The sequence below is a fragment of the Theropithecus gelada genome, chromosome 3, assembly GCF_003255815.1.
Source record: "Theropithecus gelada isolate Dixy chromosome 3, Tgel_1.0, whole genome shotgun sequence".
NCBI lineage: Eukaryota > Metazoa > Chordata > Mammalia > Primates > Cercopithecidae > Theropithecus > Theropithecus gelada.
In genome coordinates, this window is record NC_037670.1 from 17,882,768 (window position 1) to 17,906,352 (window position 23,585).

At 44.2% G+C, this 23,585-nt stretch overlaps 1 protein-coding gene across 3 annotated transcripts in view; it reads right to left on the reverse strand.

The window, feature by feature from the left end:
- ADARB1 (adenosine deaminase, RNA specific B1) overlaps positions 1–23,585 on the reverse strand; it is a 138,688-nt gene that overhangs the window by 28,167 nt on the left and 86,936 nt on the right. For 2 of the 3 annotated variants that reach the window (XM_025380196.1, XM_025380194.1), the window contains 6 exons: positions 15,228–15,302; positions 10,239–11,173; positions 6,438–6,552; positions 4,142–4,310; positions 3,365–3,513; positions 1,759–1,927 (listed from right to left, as the gene is read on the reverse strand). In XM_025380196.1, coding sequence (XP_025235981.1) covers positions 1,759–1,927; positions 3,365–3,513; positions 4,142–4,310; positions 6,438–6,552; positions 10,239–11,173; positions 15,228–15,255 — 1,565 coding nt within the window. In that variant the 5' untranslated portion in view covers positions 15,256–15,302. Of the gene's footprint in view, positions 1–1,758; positions 1,928–2,257; positions 2,378–3,364; positions 3,514–4,141; positions 4,311–6,437; positions 6,553–10,238; positions 11,174–15,227; positions 15,303–23,585 lie in introns of all 3 variants that reach the window. The other variant, XM_025380195.1, reaches the window with a different exon arrangement.

Consider the following 23,585-nt stretch of genomic DNA (forward strand, 5'->3'; position numbering starts at 1 on the left):
ATTTATTTAGGAAAAGAGTCCAGAGCACTATCATCTGATCTGTCCCCTGATCCAGCAAACGGCCTGGCCTGAGAGACTGAGCTGCAGACAGATGTCGGCCAGACCACACAGGGCAGGAGAACTACTCTGACCCAAACCACAGCCTCCACAGCCAGGCTTTGAGGGAAGGACTACAGCTTCCTAGTGGTTGCCCCACATCCACCCTTTCCTGCTTCCAACCCAGGACCAGCCAGAGATGCCCCTGGGTTCTTCAAACAGCTGCAAGGGAGGCCACCTTCTGCAGAGCCCATCCTGGCTTCCCCTCCCTCCATCAGAACATACCCAAAGCCTCCCTTTTTCCCTACAATAAAGCCATCCCCCTTCCTGTGCCTGCCTTTGAGTCTGCCCATCACAGTGGTCCGGCCCCCTTGCCATAGCCGACTCTGAACAGACAGGCTGCTGGTCCTCCTTTGGATGATCTTGTTTGTTCCCACAGCTCTGTGCAGCTGAGGACAGAGGCCGAGGTCATCTGAACCAAGACTCTCGTTCCTTCCCATGGCTCCTGCACCAACATAATCACCGAGGGGTGGCCAACCCCATGGGAGCCTCTTACCCCGTGGTCCTGCGGACAACTCTCTGGGGCTGCGTTCACCGCCAAACTGCCTGCCAGTGGGACGGACACCCTGGTGACCTCCAGTGGCAGTGCCGTGGCTCCCACCCCACCCTCAGCCTACCGTGGCCCTGGGCCCTCCATAAGGGAAACAGGTCAGCCTCACCCAGCCCCATCCACCTGGCCCTCCAAGGTGGCTGCTCCCCACTCCCCACTCTCCCAGAGCAGGGACACAGCTGCAGCCAACTGGCCCACCAGGGCTCTTTCTGGGCAACTTTTCTGGCCATTTGCTATTTCTTGGCCCACCCATGCCATCTCTTTTTTTTTTTTTTTTGAGACGGAGTCTCGCTCTGTCGCCCAGGCTGGAGTGCTGTGGCCGGATCTCAGCTCACTGCAAGCTCCGCCTCCTGGGTTCCCGCCATTCTCCTGCCTCAGCCTCCCGGGTAGCTGGGACTACAGGCGCCCGCCACCGCGCCCGGCTAGTTTTTTGTATTTTTTTTAGTAGAGACGAGGTTTTACCGTGTTAGCCAGGATGGTCTTGATCTCCTGACCTCGTGATCCGCCCGTCTCGGCCTCCCAAAGTGCTGGGATTACAGGCTTGAGCCACCGCGCCCAGCCGACGTCTCTTCTAAGAATATCGCTTGTCCTAGGTTCTATCAGCTTGTGTTTGTTTCTTCCTTGAGGTAAAGTCTAGTTACTATATAATAAAAGGCTTGGAGCTTAAGGGTTCAGGTCCATGAGCCCCGACTTCTGCATTTATGTGTGTGACATCCCCACGCCCCAGCAAGGATTCTCCAAATGGATGGCTTTGTGCTTTGCAGGTGCAGGAATCAGCTTGTAACTAAGTCAAATCCTTTGTTGGTCACATGAGACATCAGAAATCTCTTCCCAATATGTGGCTTTTCTTTTCCAAATATGTGGGTTATAGTAAATAATTCTTGAATTTTTAGCTTAGTCAAATTTATTCACTTTTCTTTATAATTTGGGTTTTCTGTGCCTTATTGAAGAACCCTGCTTGAGACCAGAAACACTGCCAGGCACTGCTGTGCGTACTGAGGTCCTTAACTGGCCTGGCATGTGCTTTGTGGACAGTGTATGGCGGGCTGCTTCTCTGCACAGACAGCCTGTTGTGTGCAGGGAGGTGGCCACAGGGAGCCCTTGCCCCTTACCGTGCAATCTTGTCACTGCAGGACATGGTGAGCAGCCGCTCCCCTTGCAGCACCCCGTCCCACGTCTGGATGCTTGCATTGGAGCGCACTGGAATCGTCCCCTCACCAGACTCTATTTTGGTCCGTAGCTGTCCTCTTGCTTTACGATTTGGGTGTCTATCTGCTGGTTCTAAGAGAGAAAAAAGAGTTAAAACCCCACAGGTAGTAAACCATCTATTTGATTTATTGAAAAGCACATCTAACAATAGCTTATAAATTTAAAATATAGTTTGTGCATATAAATACACATGCTTATGCCATACATACAAAATACACATACAAAATAAGTATGTGAAACTGAGAGGCTGAGTATGATGGCTCACACCTGTAATCTCAGCACTTTGGGAGGCTGAGGCAGGTGGATCGCTTGAGCCCAGGAGTTTAAGACCAGCCCGGGCAACACGGTGAAACCCCATCTCTACAAAAATTACAAAAATTAGCCAGGTATAGTGGTACATGCCTGTGATCCCAGCTCCTTGGAAGGTTGAGGTGGAAGGATCGCTTAAGAGCCCAGGAGGTCGAGGCTGCAGTGAGCCATGATTGCACCACTGCACTCCAGCCTGGGTGACAGAGCGAGACCCTGTCTCAAAAAAAAAAAAAAAACAATTACATGAAATTGAGTAGGAAAGACATAACACAAACAAAATTCACAAAAGTGGTCTCCAAGGGAGTTGGGGAAATGGGGTTTTCACTTTAACTGAAATTATTTATTTCTATCATTAAAAACGAGCTGAAGCAAATAGGACAAAATACTAACATTTGCTAATTCTGGGTGATGGATACTTGGCTGTTTGCTATGTTTTTTTCCTCTATATTTTTAAAATTTCCAAAATAAATCTAGACAGATGCAGAAATAAACCCATGGAAAGTATAGTAAAACACCCATAGTGAGTATTTCTGGGTTACAGGAATATGGGTGATTTTAATGTTCCTTCTTATATTTTAAAAATATTTAGCAATATTCCACAGTGAGTATGCCTGTTGCTTTTATAATCAAGGAAAGTAATGTAATAAAACGTTCCATTTGGAATAAACACTACCTAAGAGCTTGGGAGAAGGGATGTGGATACAAAACACTAAAAAACAAAAGTGCTAACCTCAAATATAAAGAAGGATGGAAAAAAATATGATCACAATAGCAGTTTCACTTTTCATTAGTGTCTATCTGCTGCTGAAATATCAGGCAAATAAATACTTTAATTACACATTTAGCAAATTAGAATTCCTCAGAAATATGGAGGATCACATATACCTCTGATATAGAGATATTTATTACCCAAATCTAAATACAGATACAATTTTAATCCAATACTCTCGCTCCATTCTAATTACTTGGTTAATTACAATCAGCATTATTCATTCATTAAAGTTTTCTAATTAAGTTATTAATTGGAAAGAAAAAAAGTCCATGCTTTTATAGAGACTCTTATCAGATCCACATCCAAGTCTGAAATTAAAAAGAGAAAAAAGGAAAAGGGATATTAACATAGGTTAGTTCTTTTATCTGTTACTTCATACAGATACATTTTCTTGAGGAAATGGCTTGTTGAAGAATCTCGTCTCATACCTTCCAGGATTGGCTCATGTGGTGAGAAGATTCTGGCATCTCCACAGGGAGAGGTACTGATGTACAGATGAAACTGGACATTCTCCTTCAGCCTAAACCCTCCTCGCTCTGATTTCTGAAAGATGGATCTTTTTTGATCATCTTTGTTACTGAAAGGAAAAAAGTTGCAAAAGTAACATTTAAAGCTGTATATAGTTAAATTTTAGTCTATCATAGTTTAAAATAATTTTCAGAGGCTAGTATTTTCAACAGGGGAAAGATAAGTTTGAACTGGAATATTTATTTTACATGTTTAGGGTAATTAATACAGTTCTTGTCCACTCAATAATGGATATGTCATCAGAATGTGAGTAACCTTTCCTTCTTCCAATTTATGACTTCAGAACAGAAAGATCACATACAAAAAATGGCATTGTAAAGAAAAAGAGTTTGGACATATGACTAGCTCTTTCTAGAAATAGTGACTAGAATAAAACTTACTATCTTTACCTGGCATTTTGGGAACTTCTATTTATACTGCATACAACAAAATCACATGGTCTTAAACACAGACTTGAAATTTATGACCATGTCATGTTATTGTATGTATGTGTGCATATGTTTGTTGAGCATTGTGGGAGAATGGGATCTAGCCTTATTGTTACTAATTAATTATGTTTTGAGTTATGATTTTGAGAGATTTTCCATGATTACAGAAACAATGAAAGGTTTTGCAATAGTTTTCTAATAGAAGAATATTTTAATAGCTTCCTGTCCTTATTTGTTTACTAAACTTACTTTAAGTAAAGCTCAAGTTGTGTATAAAGAAATCTGAGCAAGGATCTCCGAGATATTATTTCTGCATGGCAGTCATTTAATGCAAGGCCACGATCACTCATGTATTCACCATTAATACATTTTGTTCCTGTAGAAACACTTATCACCTTGGCATCTTTAACATCTGTGCCTGAAAAAAAAAAAAAAAAAAAGAGACACTATTTTCTGTAATTCACAGTAATGTTTGCCTAACTGTGCTCCTAAAGTCTGATCCTTATTCTCAGTGACTTAACTTTTCAGGGGCCAATAGACTTTTCAAGCTCATCTTCATGCATATTCTTACCACCTATTTTTTTAAGTGGGCAAATGTATACACTGCAAACAACTTCCTATTGAGGACTCACTTTGTGACATTTCTGGAAAACCAGCCATCCTCACTGCTTAGTGCACAGACACTGAACTCAAGGAAGTAATTTCGTCTGGTATGCAATAGCATCTTTTCTTGAATGCCCACAACTAGAACACAGCTGGGCAACACTATGGAAAGGTAGACTCACTGGTCTGGTAATTAATCTTGACATCAAATATCGAAGTACTAAAGAGGACAGGAAGGAGGGGTCAACAGCACCCAGAGGAATAAGAAGGAAAACAGAATTAACTTGCGATGTTTTCATTAGCAAACTGTCACCATGTAACCATACTGGGAGTGAAATCACAAGCAGTGGTGATCTCCCATAAACATATCACTCTGTCTCAACTGTGTGAGATAAACTGCTGACCAGAGGTGTGATGCCAGGACCCTGGAAGTTACCTGCTGGGAGACTCGCATTCACTACAGCTGAACCAACGGTGTGCACACCATGTGGCAGGTATGCACCAGGTCTTTTAGGTAAATTGTCCTCACTGCATTCCCACGATGTCCTCTGAGGCTCATGCTACTAATGTCTCCACTGTATAGATGAGGGAACTGAGGCACAGAGGCCTCCTAATCTGCCCAAGGCCACTCAACCAGCAGGAGCCCCTGAACCAGCTGTCTGGAGTGCCAAGTGCTCCAGCATCCTGGCTTCAGATGTAAACTATGGCTCTGAGCAAGTGGTCTCGGTGAAATACACACTAAGACGTAAAATGTTCCCAGAAGGTGATCGGCCTCTTCTAAGGTGGTTAAAAAACAACAATAACAACAACAACAACAACAAAAACGATGAAAGAACACGACCAGCTCCCTCACCCAGGCTGCTGGAAGAGGCAGGGAGTCTTACCTAGGGAACTACTCTATTCAGTAGTTGTGGTGTTCACCTTTGATTAATGTAAAAGATAGCAGTAAGGAGAGAGGTAAAGGGGGAGAAAATACAGGTACAAAACATTAGAACAGAAGCTGCTGTTTGAGTACTTCCTCCTCCCCAGACACGGCACGGCAAGGAAACAAGTCATGAGCAGAACAGCCAGGTTTCCTAGGGCAGCAAGAGGTGGGTCAGTGAAGAGGGCTGCAGAGTCTGATAGAGGTGACCCCTCAGGGGGAAAGGACAAGAAAGTCACATACCGAGAACTGGGGGGTTTCTCCTGGGCTGGTAGGTGTAGAGAGAGAAACCGTCGCCAGCTTCCTCCCTTACCTCTAGGGCCTGCTTCCTGCATCTGGCTGTCCAGGCTGGGCTGAGCAGGTGCTGGGCACAGAGGTGGCCCCACATGACGGGGTCCTCTCCCTGAGTCTTGCTCCACCCTGGAGAGCCAGGCACTGGTCAAGGCTGTGGCTTCCTCTGAGCTACTCACAGAGACACACTGCTGCGTGTTCTCACTCCCGGGATGTGGGAAGAGGATTCGGGGGTTCCTTTTGCTACTGGGAACTTCTAGACTAATTTAACAGAGTTTCTTCTATCATTCTAAATTGCGTTTTTTTCCCCCACAGATTTTCTGTTCTTGCTAGAGCTTTCTCCCTCCTCAAAAGAAGTCACACAGAAACTCGTCTGGCATCGTTAACATTAACTGATACAACAGATAGGCCCTACTTTCAAATAAAGCCAGAATTAGTAAGCCCCCTGCCATCTTCCAGAGCAGACTGAGGCCATTCACAGGAGGAAGATGACAGGAATCAGATAGTATGCTTTCTCCAAATACAACAAACTTAGGTTAAAAAGATGAACATTTGGGGGAAAAAGCTTGTATGTGCAGTTCCTACACTTGCGTATGGCAGACATTTTGAAGAAGAAAGGAAGTAACCATCTCCCGCTGGTGTGCCACGGTGGTTTCTGTCAACTGAGAACATTTCACATTTGTCAGACATGAAAACAGGCAGGGTTACATACAACACCAAGATGGTTACCTGTTGTCATGACGACTCCAGCCAGCACTTTTCTGCGAGCGTGAGGGGAGGAGAAGTTGTCGGTCAGGTCACCGAACTTACCCAGGACCAGGCGTGAGACAGCATCAGCTAAAACCTGTGTGGGATGCACAGATGCAGGTTAGGGGCCAGGTGCAGCTGGGAGCAGGGCTCACTCTCTGAATGCTGCACGCACTCTCCCTTATGGAGTGACACAGGCTGCTTCTCATCTGGAAAACCACACAGGTAAATCTGGCAAACAAGTATGTGTGTATGTTTCTTTCAGAACATTCCTTGGAAATAGACACCCCAGGATCCTGCCAGGCTCTGGCTGAGTCCTTTGCCACCCGCATGGGGCCAGTGTGGAGTGTGGGCACCACACACGAGCATCCCTCCAATCCTCACCGCAGGCCAGCCCAGCCCTCAGGAAGAAACCGAGGCAAACAGAGGCAAAACTGCCTGCTCAGGGCCACCTGCCCACGCCTACACCCACCTAGTATGGCCCTCCCACCCCCCTTGCCCTCTCTCACGTGCACACACGGTGTGGCTCAGTCAGCTCCAGGTCACACATAGCTGGGAGCACAGCCCAGGGTGATGTGCAAAATCACAGGCAAGAGAAAGGAGCAGCTTGGAGATGCGGTCCAGGGAAAGAAGCCACAGGCTGTGCACAGCACCTCCCTCAAAGGCGCCACCGAGGGGTTCTCAGTCACTCCAGCCTCTCCACACAAACGCGCTCTGGCTGCGCTCACTCGCCCAGACGGCACGATAGAATCATGTACCAGAGGACAGCACAGGGAGGGAAAGCGCTTAGACGTCCGGAACACCTTAACAGGTATATGTTCAGGTCAGACAGACACCTGTTTTAAGGTGCTTCTGAGAACAGACATATTTGTTGCATTTTGGACGTGGTCTTATGGCATATGATTTATCTAGGATATAATGAGCCCATGGCATTTTGGGAAATGATGTCTGCTGGGAGGTCGGTGTTAAGAGCCAGTTTCAACTCATGTCCCACCAATTTCACACTTGTCTGGAAAATCAAATGACCACTAGGAAAACCCAGCATCCCCAGGTGGTCCTTAATAAAATATTTCTGAAATGAATAGAAAAGATAGTTGTCAGGGTGTTTTCCTCTTATCATTGCACCAGCAAATATCAGTGAGCCCCACAGGACAGTGTTCAAGACAAGTCATGTGGAGAATGGCTTTGGTGGCAGGGATCCATGCACCCACAGGCAGCGGCATCCGCAATGCAGGGGTGAGCGGATGCGGGGAACTGAGGCTGTGACAGAAACAGGACGAGGCCAGGGTGCCAGAGGGAAGGGGTAACGCATTCGAACTGGCCAGGGCGCCAGAGGGAAAGGGTGATTCATTCGAATTTAGAGAGAGAAAAAGCCATAAGAAGATTAGGGATAAGCCAGAGGAAATAAAAGTTTCCATTTCATATAAGAATAGGCAAATCTCCAAATTTTCGAAGAGAGGCGAAGAAATCTAACTTCAGAGTGAGCTCCGAGAGCCTTGAGTGGAAGGTCTGGTGCTGGGGCTGATGCTGGTGAGCGCTGGCATCCGAGGCACATGGCCAGGGCTCAGCCCCCTCCCCTTGAGGGGATTACTGGTCTCACCCTGCATGGTTAATGAAGGACTTCTCTCTTAATTTGGGGGACAGATATAAGAACAAAAGAAACATGCTTTTAAGAGTTAAACCCATGCCACACAGTCCCAGGCAGCACCATTTACCTGCAATGACACGCAGGGATGTCTGACCTACGTCCCTCAAGGATTACTCTAGAAAAAGAGTGAGGGTTTTCCACCCACCCTAGAACGCACATTTTGAAATTTCCTGTCAGAAGACAATAGAGCCCAGCAACAAAGCCCAAAGGATGGGTTCTGAGAGGGCCACCTGGGTCCTACAAGGAACACATGTCACATTTCTGGGCTACCCTGGGGGCTCTGAAGACACAAGGTGGCAGGGTCCTCTGGCAGAGACTAGAAGTGCAGCTCCATCCTCTCATGCCCTAGTGGTTCTGGACATGAGGCCTAGAGCCTGGTGTTCAGCACCTACAGAGCCCAGGGGAACATGGCATCAGGGGGCTGAGATGGCCCTGCCCACCTGCACCCCTCCCCAGGCCGGAGACCAACAGATGCCCCTCCAGCCTTCCCACACCAGGGCCTCTGGTCCTGCTCCACACAGAAGTCACTGCAGGCACACCGCCAAGCCAGGGAGGCAGGGCTGACGTCTATACTGGGGCTTCTATCTGTGTCCGCCTAAGGTGCTCACAGCCTACATACTAAAGGCTCAGACATCTGGGATCCACGGCATTTGATGTCATTTCAATGGTTTTATATGCCACTCTGTCAATATTAAGGGAAGACAAGTCACATCAGACAATATTTTGAACTCAGGCTTTAATATTTTAGCAAAGAGTAATCCTGAAAATAAAAAATCACATGGGATCTAGCACCACTGATTTGTTAAAGTACAAATGGACTAATAATCCTTATGAACAATGTTGATGAGAGGTTAATAAGGGAAGCAAGTATTTGGTTTGTTAAAAGAATCAGTGAAATACCTTGAATATATTATTTTATACTGATGTTGTATTTGGTTCCTTTAGGCAAAATAAAATACATTTCCTTCCTTTAAAACAGAACTCCTGGTCATCTCAGACTACAACTGCACAGAGGTTATTCTAATTGTAGACAACAGCAAAAAAGAAACTATAAGACACTTGGATTCTTCCAGGGGAATACAAGTCACCTTCAAGTCTTCTGGTCAAGGGCAGTATACATGTTATCTTCGAAGTGAAGAAGACTCTGATACAAAGGAATAAATGAATAGAGGGTCAAAAGAATAATTTTTGCAATAGACCAGAGGAATTTTGGATTTCCAAGAAAAGAAGCAACACATAATCAGAGAGTTTTAGGATTTAGAGATGAGAACTAAAGGTGATTTTCTCCTTTACTTTTTCTCTTTCATGTAAGCCAATCTGAGCTCACCCTGGAACTTCCCCTTCCTTCATCCTGATTTCACTAGGCTGGGGAAGGGAGGGGAAGGTCAAATGGAAGAGTGGCTGCCCACCTCCAGCCTGGGCAAGCGGGGAAGTCCTCATAAAGCCCATGCAGGAAATTCAAAGTAGAGACTCCCAGACAACTGGCAGGCCCTAGAACAGTTGTTGGAGGCCCCTCCCTTCCTGCCCTCTGATAGGTGCTCACTGCTGTGCTGCCTCATTCTCTGCTTCGAGGGGCTCCTTGGCTGAGGGACAGCGAACAGCCACCAGTCAGTCATGTGGGAGCCCAGAGGCTGCCATCCTGACTCAGACTTGGGTTTTCAGCTGCTGATGGGCTGGTGTCACTTATCTTGAATGTGAGATTCCTGGATGAGACCTTTGAAGGAAAATGGTGCTGAATTGGGGGCAAGGTTTCAAAGACTGGGCTCTTATTCCCTCTCTCCTGCTAAAGGCTTGCTGTGGGATGAGGGTCATCGGTTGGTGGGGGGGTTGCCTAATGGGAAGAGAGTTATGGATAGTGTTGTAAACACTGCCCTGGTGGACGGGGCCTCAGGTGTCCCTGCCGGGCATTGCGACGGACCCAGCAAGCACTAGGATGCAGATGGCTTCTCAGAGGCCACATGGCCATGGAAATCAAGGAAAGACTGCCCCAGCAGCCAGACTTACCAGTAACTCCTGATGGGGACAGAGTGATGTCAAGGGGGAAAGTCAATAGTAATCCTGAAACTAAAATGTTATCTAGAAGCATTACCAAGAGCAATGACCCTGTGTTTTAAAGCAGCAGCACCGTTCCTCACCTGCGGTAAATGCAGCTGAAGACCCTCACTGGGAATAGGCTGGCGAGATGGCGTCTGATCCAAGTGCAAGTTAAAAATGGTGGCCAGGGCAGACTGTGCAGCCCGGGCCTTGGCAAGCTTCTTGTTTCTCCCCGAGCCTTCAAAGAACTGACCATCCACGACCACAGACATGACGAAGCTCTTGGCATGGCTCTCCCCACTCTCGGAGAGGAAGTCATACTTGAGTCCTGGGCGCAGTTCGTTCAAGATCATCACGGGATTCTTCCCACTCGGGGGTGGGAATGGTGGTAAGACAGGGAGAGGAGGCTGGGCTAGGCTGGCAGGCACCGGGGAGGCTGACAAGCTGAGGTCCCCGCTGGAACTGAAGGAGTCATCCCCGTTGGAGCCCACGTAAAAGGGAGGCTCCGCCTTGTCAGGAGTTTCAAAACCATTGAAGAGCGTGTCAGGGAAGTCGGCCTGGTCAGATGTGAAGTCCGTGTTGACAGACAAGGTCCTCCCCATGGCCAGGTGGGCCTCAGAGGCATTAGGAAACTGAACGAAAGATCTCAAGGCCTTCTCAGCAGCATGGAGTTTGGCCTTTTTCTTTGTGGGACCAGAGCCCTCAAACACCTGGCCATTCACCTCCACAGACATGACAAACAAAGGCGCGTGCACGGGCCCAGTCTGGGACAGGAGCGTGTACTGCAAACCAGGCTTGATCTCATTCAGCTGCATCAGGGCGTTCTTGGGAAGGACGGGCCCTGGTGTTCTCCTCCTTTTCTTCAGGCGGTACTTGGAGTGGCCATTGCTGCCCTCCTCCAGGGACCGCTTTCTGCCGGGGCCACCACCACCCCCATTGGAGAGCTGAGAGCCCTCGCCAGGCCCAGGGGTGCTGCCATCCTTGGGGGACACGTTGTCCAGATTGCGGTTTTCCTTCACATCAGTGCTGCTGGAACCTGTGGTGCCCAGAAAGAGTAACTTACAATGCCTTCGTTGCAGGATCTTGTAAATGCAAAATTTATAGATTCCTTTAGCTCTCTTTGTAACTGGGTAAGTGATGTGTGCTTATCCATTTTATTCCTTGATGTATACATGAAGAGTTAGACATTTAAAGAACTATCAGCCTCAACTAAACAAGTAATTTGACACTTTGCTCAGTGACTAATACCATTTCTATTCAGTGTCACCAACTGCTTTTGCTTTAAAAAGTAAAATCTTTAAATAATTTTTTTTTCTGAGAATATTCTGAAGTATCTAGACTTTTTCAACCTTATCAAAATGTGGGATGATAAATTAATCCAGAAAGACCTTACATATTAAAAAGGTCTTTATAATGAAATGACAATTTAATATAAATATATGGATTAATGTATATTTATTTTAGCATTTTCCTTTCACTGTTGTTTACCCTCATTTTATCTACGGGTTTTAAATTGCAGTGTCTCTCAGAAGAGAAAACTATTTTAAAAACTTGCATCCACAGATAATTAGTTTTTCAGGTTTAAAATATTCAATCAATAAATGCAATTATTTGATTTAGTTTATGAACCAATCTTTAAAAGCTGCTTATGTAATTGTGTAAAGTATTACGGCTTTTTAGTTGTTGTGTTTGGAGGGAATGGTTTTATTTCTAGCATCTATTTGAAAATGAGAACATTATATATGTGGGCTGATTAAGTCTGAATCCTTAATACCACTCCATGATAGAAAGTGTGTAAGAACAAGACACAAAACTGAAGCTGTAGGCAGGCTACAACCTCCTAACTTCATAAATACACTTTCTGGTGATTTTGTCTTTTTTAAGACAATTATTTGATGAATTTCCAGAAAAATTTGTTTATCCTAACTTTTAAAAGTATTTTAGATTTCAAATTAATACAGATAATTTTAGAATTCTAAAATTACATGGCAAAATAAACATAATTTTAAAATTTTATTTATTTATTTATTTGTTTATTTTTGAGGCAGAGTCTCAGTCTATTGGCGAGGCTGGAGTGCAGTGGCATGATCTCAGTTCACTGCAACCTCCACCTCCCGGGTTCAAGTGATTCTCCTGCCTCAGCCTCCTGAGTAGCTGGGACTACAGGCTTGCACTGCCATGCCTGGCTGATTTTTGTATTTTTAGTAGAGATGGGGTTTCATCATGTTGGCCAGGTTGGTCTTGAACTCCCAACCTCAGGTGATCTGCCCGCCTTGGCCTCCCAAAGTGCTGGGATTACAGGCATGAGCCAGCGTGCCCAGCCCTAATTTTTTATTTTAAAATTAGAGTAAAAAGTGTTCATTGAGCTTTTTAAAAAATAGAAGAAGAAATAATTCCTCTCCATCATGGCTAGGCAGCTGTCACATGGAGCCCAGGGGTGAGGGCTACAGTGCCCTGCAAGGTTGTAATGTGAATGAAAGTTAAAGACATCTACCACCAGATTTCAAAAATCTATATTAAGTAACCAAAATATTGCTAAAATTGTAAAACCAATTTACACGTGCCCCATATGGTGGCTTTAGGGTCTATTTCTACTACATGTGTAAAGGTAGATTCTCATTATGTTAAGCAAACTGAAAAGTTGTGAAAATGTTCATCAGCTTCATCCATGGGAAGGTTGAAAGGGACCAAGTCCTTGCCCTTGGCTGCCAATCTTTGAGGTTAAAGATCTCTAATTCCAGGGCTGGCATCATTCAGCCAAGACAGCAGAGCATAAACCTGGTTTAGACACAACCCGTGGGAAAACTGATGCCACACCGTGGCAGAGGCTAAGAAATTTAAAACTTTCTCTACAGACATCATTTCTCCAAAATAATCCTCACACACACACCACTTCTCCCAGTTGACAAAGCTGATGGAATGGACATTAAATTTTCATTTATAACATCCTCCAGCAAAAGCTCGATAGGTTACTCCTTTCGGTGCTCAAAGGGAAAAAAAGGTTAAAAAAAAGTAGAGCCAAGATGGAAGTCAGAGATTAATAAACTGAGCAAGAACATGACATACTAGATTACTGCTTACATTTTGACTTTGTTGCTAAACAATTATCAATATCAAAAATCAAATCATTATAAATGTATTTAGACAGGCATTTAACCAAATATTTATAACCTCTGAAATAACCAAATACTTTTCTTTCAGAAATAAAAATAATTACTATTGGATTGACAAATAATTTTGAGAAGAATATACTTCTGTAACAGATTACAAACATTCTAAACTCTTACTCACTTCAGGAGCACACTGAAATACTTTCTCATTGTCATTGAAAATGCTACTATAATAAAGGAAAATACTAAAACTAGAAAAAGATGCCACTTTCACAGCTTTTCTTCAACAGATGCCTTCTCTCTCTGTATCATGCTACTACATTTCATAAATGTACATAACTGATCATGATAGGGCTTTGCATTGCTTTCAAAATGATAAAAAAACAAAAAATACAGAACCAGAATTTCCAAGTTTCAGCACTAGAACATCAGCTTATCTTTACAGAAAAATTATTCGGGAGGATTGTTTATCATGTCAAGTTATCACAGGATCAGTTTTGGGATAGTTCCAGAACCTACACGATCATGAAGCCTCTGTCCATGCGAGGTGACTGCAGCTGCAGGCTGTAGGCCACAGTCCTGACACAGAGGCCCTGGGGACCCCTGCACACGCTCTGTCGGTGGGCTACTGCACGGGCCAAGCACAGGTCACATTTTCTCAAATGAGGAGTATGGACGTAACCTCTCTCTTAAAGCTTGTGGCAAAATTGGAAACAGTGAGTAGAACTGCCCAGTAAAAACATAAAGCTGGGTTTTTAAAAGATCTCAAGAGCAGGACTGATGAGGAAAAAAACCTGACAAAACAATCACCAGCAGCCATGGGCTGCGCACACATCAGCAGAAGTGAGGTGAGCACACTGGTCCCATGGGAGCCGGGTAGCGCTGCAGGAAGTGGTCTCACCCTCACACCCCAGACGGCTGACTTCAACCAAAGCCAACACTTAGCGTACAGTCCATAGAGCAGAGGCCCAGCCCCCTCCACAGCATCCACAGCACACCCACGGGGCAGCACTACCACGCAGAAATGTTTCGCTGGGTCACAGTTTGGGTTCTACACGGTACACAAGAGCGATTCCAAGACCCCAGATCATCAGTTTTGCGTGAAGTCAAAGGGAAAGTGCTGAGCCAAGTTCTAATGCTCAATAATCACTCCCAGTGACATGTCACTCATCATTGATAGCTGCATGTTATTCCTTAAGATAAGTAAGAAGGTAAATATGGATAGTTATATTAGTTAGAGCAATGATGCCTTTGTTGTAATTTCTCTACTAAACTCTCCCAACTTCTGTGAAAGCATTTAAATCTGTTTTCTGAGACTGAAGATGAACTAGAAGAGATAAGTACCTTCAACGAGCTTTTTATAGAAGAAAACACAGAGGAAACACTGACGTACCCCAGCGGCTTTCCACCCACCCGCCCCAGAGAGAACAGCATGGAAGGAGGAGGCCCACACCAGTCCCAGCTTTCATTAGCACCTTTGCAAACTTCAGATCAACAGACACGTGTGAACCCCCTTCCTTCAAAATGCAGGGAGAACCTGCATTTTGAAGGGAAATATTTCTGTACTATTATTGCAAAGGACTGGGTATTTAAATCAATCTCAGACATTTATCTTCGATTTGCATGCATGAATACTCAAGAGCATTATTCTAAGAGGCGTGCCGTGACAGGACTCCACACGAAACAGTGGGGCTTCATGAGATGTGCCCAGAAGCCCATTCCATCGTCACAGTGATGCCCCATGACGATAACGAGGAAGGAAAAACCTAGACATACCGCTGCAGGGAAAACGTCTACAGCAAATTCTGACACCTGTTGCAGAGAACACACCAAAAATTAAAAACATGCCACTGTCAGTAGAACATGTTACGGGAAAAAACACAATTCTCCACATTGGTCTCATGAAATATATTTGCAAAAACACCAAAATGTTAACATAAAATTGGCTATCTGATACTACGTGATAGGCCTAGATCTTACTCATGTTTTCTTCATCTTCTATATCCATGGCAAAATACTTTTGAGGGTTTCTTGACTGGCGGAGACTGTTTCTGTCTGAAAGACAGTAAGAAAATAGCATTTAGTGTGCCTATGATATGAGTAATGTGAAGTAAGTCTACTCTAAGGAAATAATTACAATATTATTACAAATTAAAGGAAAAAAATCATAAAATAAGAACTAGGTCTTGTTAGAGAAGTCAGATCTGCCATCTGGTAAAAAATACTCCTCCTTGGCACATTCCAGTCCAGCAAAGGACTTCTCACGTGAATTCCAGTCCAGCAAACGACTTCTCGTGTGGATTCCAGTCCAGCAAACGACTTCTCCCGTGGATTCTCCCACATGGAGGGATGATGAGGGTGGGACCAGGTCCCAGCAAGGGAGGTTCAGGGCCAGTGCCCAGGGACCTCACACCACTCTGAGGAGGGTGGGTTTGATTCCGGGCAATGGAGGGCCATGAAGAGCGCTGAACTAGAGACAAAGGCACTGGCATCTGCACCCTGGAAAGACATCTGCTGTGGGATGGACTAAGGACACAACACGCCACGACAGATGGCGACAGACCTCAGAAGGGCGCTCACATACTTGCCATCTATCTTTACTCTGGATAGACTTTTGGCTTCCAGCTGTAAACTAAAGCCACACCGCAGAACCAGCACCCACAGCTTCTCTCTTAGCTACTTCTCTCTCACCTTGAATAGCTCCTCATGCAGACAAAACTAAAGTGCATATGACTGTTAAAATTCAATCTAATTTCTTAGCTACATAAAAGTACTATTTTGTTGGCAGGAGAAAACACAGGAAATCCTCAAAGAACAAGTATCACAATTTCTGGTTACTAACAAATTTAGGAATTTCCTCTTCTTAAATATTTTAGATATACTTTGTTAGACTGTATTAATACATGATCTATAATAAAGAATATCCTCAAATTGCAATTGAGGAAAAAGAGGATTCGCAAATTTTATAATCACATTACTTTGTATACAAATAAAACTTATAAATCACTAAAAGGCAAACTCATTGCTCTTAGAAAATGGTGACTAAAATGTACTAAAACATGCATATATCTTATATCTCTATATCAAATATCTAAAAGTATTTATTTTAGATATATAGTTTTTCATGAAATCATTTGTTAATAACTTTCAATCTCACTATATTTCAGGTAAATGTGTTGCTAAAAGTTAAATCAGTTTCTCTTTAGAATCCTTTATTCAAGAAAGTTTACCAGATAGTTTTAAAAGCATTATTATTTTACAGTCATTAATTATTTCAAGATATATTTTCTGAGAATCAATTACGTGCACCAGAATCTAAATCAGATTCTGAGAAACATTTAAGTTTAAATATTGCCTGAATAGCTGATTATATTAAGGAATTATGATACATTATTTTAGGTGTAGAAATGGTAATTCTCTTTTAGTGACATATACTGAAGTATTTACAAATAAAAGGACAATATCTAGAATTTACTTCAAAATAATTAAGTGTGGCGCGAAAAACAGAGACGAGGTGTAGACAAAACCAACCAAAGGGCCCTGGTTGGTAATTACTGATGTGGCTGATGGGCATGCAGAGTTCTTGATACAACTGTGTATTTGTATATGTTTTAATATTTTCCTTATGGAAGGACTGATAAAAAGTGATTGGGTTAAGGTCTAGAATGGGAAGTGAGATGTAGGAACAGAGGGCAAGAGCCTTGTCTTGCAGGCAGGGCAGATGCCCTCAGTAGGCTGTGGGTGCTCCCAGGAGCCTCCTGGCTGGAGGGATCAGGCCAGAAAACTGGGGACATGCTCATTAAACTGAGCTTCAGATGAGAGGTCTGGCTGAGTATATCATGAAGACGGGAAAACAGGTGGTGTGTGTGAAGGCACTGAGGTTATGCAGGCAAAGTGATGGCAAGGCGCTTCTCAGAAGCCCAAACTATAAACTGGAGGAACAACAAATAAGCCTGTCCAAATAGCTCTGTTCTTATTGGCTGAAACTCGTTTTAAATAGGCAAAGGAATGTCCTCAGTGGGAAGGCGGAGTTCTTCTCCTTTTTCCTCCCATTAAATACAACTAAGAATCCTGGATATTATACATAAAACACACATAAAAAGACTGAGAGATGCAGAGAAAGCTGACAAGCCAGGGGGCCTCAGGACCTAAAAAGCGACCCTGCATTTTCCTTTTGCTTCATTTTCTCAACATAGAGCTGAAGAAGCCAGAACCCAGAAACATCAACAGGCATTGGCAAAAACAAAACACATAAAAAGCCGCAACAAAAGCTGCTCTCTCCGGCCAAAGGACCAGGAAAGAGGTAGCCCAGCAAGACAGAAAACTTTTTAGACAAGAATTGCTCGATTCCAGGCAAACACCAGAGAGAAAACCTCAACCACACCGCCCCCGTGCCAGGCTGTAAGGACAATCCAGAGTCCCCTTGTTGGGTGGTGTCTGACAAGGCTGAGTGACAAGCCACAATTTTCATTCCCACCAGGCTCTAACAACCCCTTCCCTTCCCACACCACAATGCAGAGTCATGGAAGACTGTGTGGGGAACCTGGACTCTCTTCCCAGCTGGTGGAAACAACGCTAGCCCGTGCTGTCAGTGCAGGCTCCAAATGGAGCAGTGATGAGGCCCTCTCACAACGGGGAGGTATCCAGGAGCCCCAGTGGAGAACTTGGACTTATCCCCCATCCAGCAGTAATGAGACAGCATCCCTGCTTCCTCTGACACCACGGTGTATGAGAAAGTCAGCTAAAACGGAAGGCTTGAGTAAGATTTAGAGTCTCATAATATCATATAAACAGGTTCCAATAAAAAATCACTTGTCACACCGAGAAACAGAAGATATCAAACTAAATGAAAAAAAGACAATCAACAGATGCCAACAGGGAGATGACACGGATGTTAGAATTCTCTTAGAAAGACTTTAAAGTAGCCACCATCAAAAAGAATAAAGTGGGAGCAATCAGTCTAGGTGATCTCAGCATTTACTACAAAGCTACAGTCATCAAGACAGTACAGTGTTGGCAAGAGGCAGACGAGCAGATCACAACAGGATAGCACAGAGAATCCCCAATAGACCACACAAATATGTCGAACTGATTTTGAACAAGGGTGCAAAAGCAATTCCGTGAAGGAGGCACGGCCTTATTGGGGCAACTAGAGATCCAAAAAAATTAACCTCAATTCAGGTCTCCTACCTTAGTCAAAACTTAACTCAAAATAGATTATGGGCTTACATGCAAAACATAAATCTATGAAACTTTTAGAAAGTCATAGGAGAAAATCCTCAGGATCTAGGGCTAGGCAAAGAGTTTTTAGACTTCACAGCAAAAGCACAATCCACAAAAGAAACAACTGACAAACTGGAAGTTTAAAACTTTTTCTCTGCAAACGTCCCTGTTAAAAAGATGAAAAATCAAGCCACAGACTAGGAGAAAATATTTGAAAAACACATCTCCAACAAACAGAATATATAATAAATTATCAAAGCTCAACAGCAAAATAAACAAACAGTCCAATTAGAAAATGGGCAAAAGACATGAAGAGGATGTACAGATGGAAAATAAACTCATGAAAGGATGCTCAGGATCATGAGTCACCAGGGAACGCAATTGAGAACTACAGTGAGATAACTCCGCTGCACGCCTCCGAGAAGGGCTATTAAGTATAGTGTCGCTTTAACAATAGTGACAGCCCCAAGTGAAAAGGAGGCTGTGGAGAAGAGGGATCTCTTGGAGACTGCTGGCAGACATGTGAAATGGGAGAGCTACTCCGGAAAGTAGCTTGGCAGTTTCCTGAAAATAAAACATGCAACGACCACATGACTCAGCAATTGTACTTCTGGGCATTTATCCCAGAGAAATGAAGGCTTATGTTCATGTACGTATTATTTCTTACAACTACATGTGAATCCATATTATCTCAAAATAAAAAGTTTTTTTAATTTTTAATTTTTTTTTTTTTTTTGACAGTCTGGCTCGCCCAGGCTGGAGTGCAGTGGCACTATCTTGGCTCACTGCAACCTCTACCTCTCAGGTTCGAGCTGCCTGCCCCAGCCTCCCGAGTAGCTGGAATTACCGGGACACGCCACCATGCCCGGCTAATTTTTGTATTTTTAGTAGAGAAGGGGTTTCACCATGTTGACTAGGCTGGTCTCGAACTCCTGACCTCAGGTGATCCACCCGCCTTGGCCTCCAAAATGCTGGGATTACAGGCATGAGTCACCGCACCCAGCCTTCAAAATAAAAAGTTTATTAATAATAGGCAGAAGACACACAAAAGGCTAATTTAATTCTTATATATAATTAATCAATAATTGGTTTGCTTGAGAAGGCTGACTTCTCTCAGATACCCGGGACCAGGAAAAACAAACTTTACAACAACAATAAAAGTGCTGAGGCACAGGAGTGAGCCCAGCTCATGTCGTTCACCGAATTCATGTAGTTCACCTTGTTTTCCTGCCCTTACGTATTAAAATTCTTTTAAAAGGACATGGAAAATGTCTCACAGTAGAAAACAGTCATGCCGAGTGTGGTGGCAGGTGAGTACCAGCAGGTACCACCCACATTAAGAATGGGAGCTACAAATCTCTTGCAGAGCAGAAGCCAACATTTTCAGCTTTGACAAATGCCAACTCTTGTACCAAAGGTTACAAAACAAAGCAAAATAGCAAATGCAAACACTTTAGCACATTTCACAGAGCTATTTTTTCTTTCCTTTTTAAAAGAACCTCTTATGACTTGAACTACAAACAAGTAAGAATTAAAGCCCTATCAAATATTCCCTATGGAACAAAATTCCAAGAATGGTCAATTTTAAAAAAGCCTTATTTGATAGCAATATTCAGAACAACCTCTTCATTTCTCAGAATGCCTCCTAATGCAGTAAGAAGTAAAACAGAGCTGGGAGGTGGTGAGTGTGGAAGAACATTGAACTTGACTGCAGAAGACCTGAGACTTCAGTTTCACCTGGTTCCAGGTACAAATCCAACTTTTTTTTAATGGAACTAGACAAGCTGATTCTAATGTTTACATGAAAAGGATAAACACATACTCAGGAAAACTCTGAACCAAAGGAGCAGGTGGCTTAGTCCTTCCTATTAGAAATAAAGAGCCTCACTGCCTAAAGCAACACAGCATGGCATGGCTCATGGACAAAGAGGGTCAATGTGATGGAAAAAAAAAAAAATCCAGAATCAGACACAACACATCCAGACACAGAATATTTGGTAAAGGTGGCATCTTAAATCAGGGACATATGAACGTGCTTTTTATTTTTAATAAACAGGACCAGACACTGGGTGCTGACATGGAAGAAGATCAAGCTGGATCAAACAAGGCCATTCCCTCACCGTGTCCTGATCATTTCTTCATGAGCTTGCTTTTGATTTCAGCTAACATGATCAAATTGGCAATGTTATATGTTTTATACTGGGGGTAGGTAAATGATTGTTGTATTATTCTTTATACCTTTTTATAGATACTTACATTGCAACCACAAGTATAATCAATATATATAATGTTCTTATCAACTTTGGACAATGAGTATACCTACCCTTTTTCTCCCCTTCCCTTAATGAAAAACCATATCCTGGAATAAAATATTAAAAACATGACTTATTTACACCAAAGATGCATCAGAACTTGAATAGTCTCTATCGTGCTGGTAAAAAATGCCATCTTTAGGAGTCCACTAAAAGTTTACAGATTAAAAACTGTTTAAGACAACTGGTGAACGTGATTAAAATTACTAACATATATAACTGGATTAAATCCATTTTCCCCTCAAAAATGGATAGCTTTGAGAAAACTTTTACATATTCTTTATGACTGCTATGGGTTCCATATTTAATAGCTTTGAACTGCAAACTAAAAAAAAGAGAAACGTTATTAAAGTGGAGATTATTCGTGTTGATTCTTTACTATACATCAAGCAGCATTCCAAAGCTAGATTAACTTTGTAGCAAAAAAATTGAATGATGATTTGCTCATTTAACAAAAGCAATTGAAGTATAAACCTCTTACATCATTTGAATGAAAACAATCTGAAATTCAACAAGCAAATCATGCATGTTTAGAGATATACTTCACCTCATAATTTATATTTTGCTTTCAGTATTATCTAAACCAAACAATATCACTAAAGTGTTCCAAAATATTCAATTGATAATATTTTCAGTGAAATATTTTACCTTCTAGGAAACCCTCCCTGCAATCTGCTGCTAAGTGAATCTTTATAGAGATTTTGTACACATTGAACAAGATACAGATCTTGTACACAGAGCAAGCAAGATTTGTGCCTAATTTTCAGCAAACGCATTTTTTCTAGTGCAATGCAAAAGGAGATAATTAAAACAAGTATAATAATGTACAATATTCATCATATTAAGTGGGAAATATTGATGAGAATAGGAATCTACTGAAACAGAAGAGGAAATTCTATCAATGACAAATGACAGAAAGTAACATGTAGAGGTGTCAGTCAGGGCACCTTGCACAGGGCACTAACACCTCAGTTGCCCAGTCAGCAACTTCATCAAACTGTGGCTCTAGTTCTTCCCTCATTAAAAGGGATGCATCATGGGAGAAGCACATGCCAATAGCACAGACAGTAGTAGACTGGCCCAGCAAGGCAGCTCTAGGGCGGCTGGGCGGGGGTGGGCCTGGTGAGGCCTGGGTGCTCCAGGGGGCCCAAGTAAGGTGTTTTCAGCTTTGACAAATACCAGCTCCTTGTTCACCTGGCCACCCCGGGCAGCAGATGTACCAATGCACGTGAGTAAATCTTGTCACCTCACTGCACCCATCTGTCCCTGCACTGCACACAGCAGGCGCTCAGGCCAGACACCTGGAGACTACCTGGTTCTCTCTCCCCTCTTACCCCACACCCCATGTCACCAGCTCTTCTCCCAAAGTTGGGCTAAACACATCAGCCTGTCTGCCTCTGCCCTGCTGTTACCACTCAGCTTATGCAGGAGCCTCTCTGCCTTCTCTTGACCCTGAGAGCCCCTCTCCTCACAGCAGCCAGGGCTATGTCTTTATAAATAAAAAACGTGCTCTAACACATGTCCATGTGTCACGGCCACTGGGAACATCGTCAGCCCTTCGCCATGCCCACCAGAGCATCTCCAACTTCCTGGGGTGCTTCCCTGTTCCCTCCTTGCCATGTCCTCGTGCAAGGCTTCATCAGACCCCACCTCCTACTGCCCAAGTCCCAGCTCACACAACACCAGCCCACCCCAGTGCTCCCCTCCCTCTCCCTCCACACAGTGCAATCCACAATTTGTCTCCCTGTTTGTGGCCTGCCTCTCCCAGCAGACTGCAAGGCCCACATGGCTGGGGCAGGCTCAGTCTTCTCCACCCCTCCCCACTGGACACCATGCCTGCCCCTCAGGAACACTGTGCACTGAGTTCCTCCACCCCTAGCTTTTCCTTGGCAGCCCCTGTACTTGTGCCAACACAGGGGCACACTTGGGGCTTTCGTGGCCTGCTTCAGGCCCCGTGGACACATGCAACAGCTGTCCTCCCCTGTCCAGTGTCTTCACTTGGCTGCTACAGTTGTTTCCTAAAAATAAACCATACAATCCTCTGAGTGCCAAAACATCCCTGAGATGCCTACACATCCTGGATGGTGCCTGCAATGTGGCAGTGGCTCTGCAGCTTTCTGCTCTTTAAAATAGGGCCATGTGTTGGTCTTCGCCAGAAGGAAGAAGCATGAACTTCTACCATTTATTATTAATCTGTACTTTTTATTGAAAGGTACCAACTAGTGGCAACTATTCAAATGTACACTAGTCGTCACCAATTTAGGGATCAGCAAAAAAAGCCCACAGCCCAAGTTGACTGTGTCGAGCGAACTCGGTTATAGAAACGTGGGACAGACAGCTACTCTGAGTCTACAGGAGCAGGGCCAATGGCCCCAAACCAAACACAGCAAGCATGGGGACAAGCGTGGCAGAGCACAGAGGGCCAGATGTCCCCCGAGTTTCCCTTCAGTCACCCCACTCACTGCTGCCTGGTACTCAGCATCACCCTGAGCAGGCCCAGGGAGCACACTGTCGACACCCCTGACTCCCATAGGCCCCAGCAGCCCCCAGGAGGTTGCATGTGTGCTACCATTGTAGTGAAACTGCACAAGGCTCGCTGCTGTGGATGGAGCTGTGGGCACCACAGGCCTTGAGGGCCCAGAGTCAGCGCCCCCGGTGTGGGTCCTTGAGGGCCTAGAGTCAGCGCCCCCGGTGTGGGTCCTTGAGGGCCCAGAGTCAGTGCCCCCGGTTGGGGGGCCTTGAGGGCCCAGATTCAGCGTCCCCAGCCCAGATTCAGAGTCAGTGCTCCTGGTTGAGCGGGCGG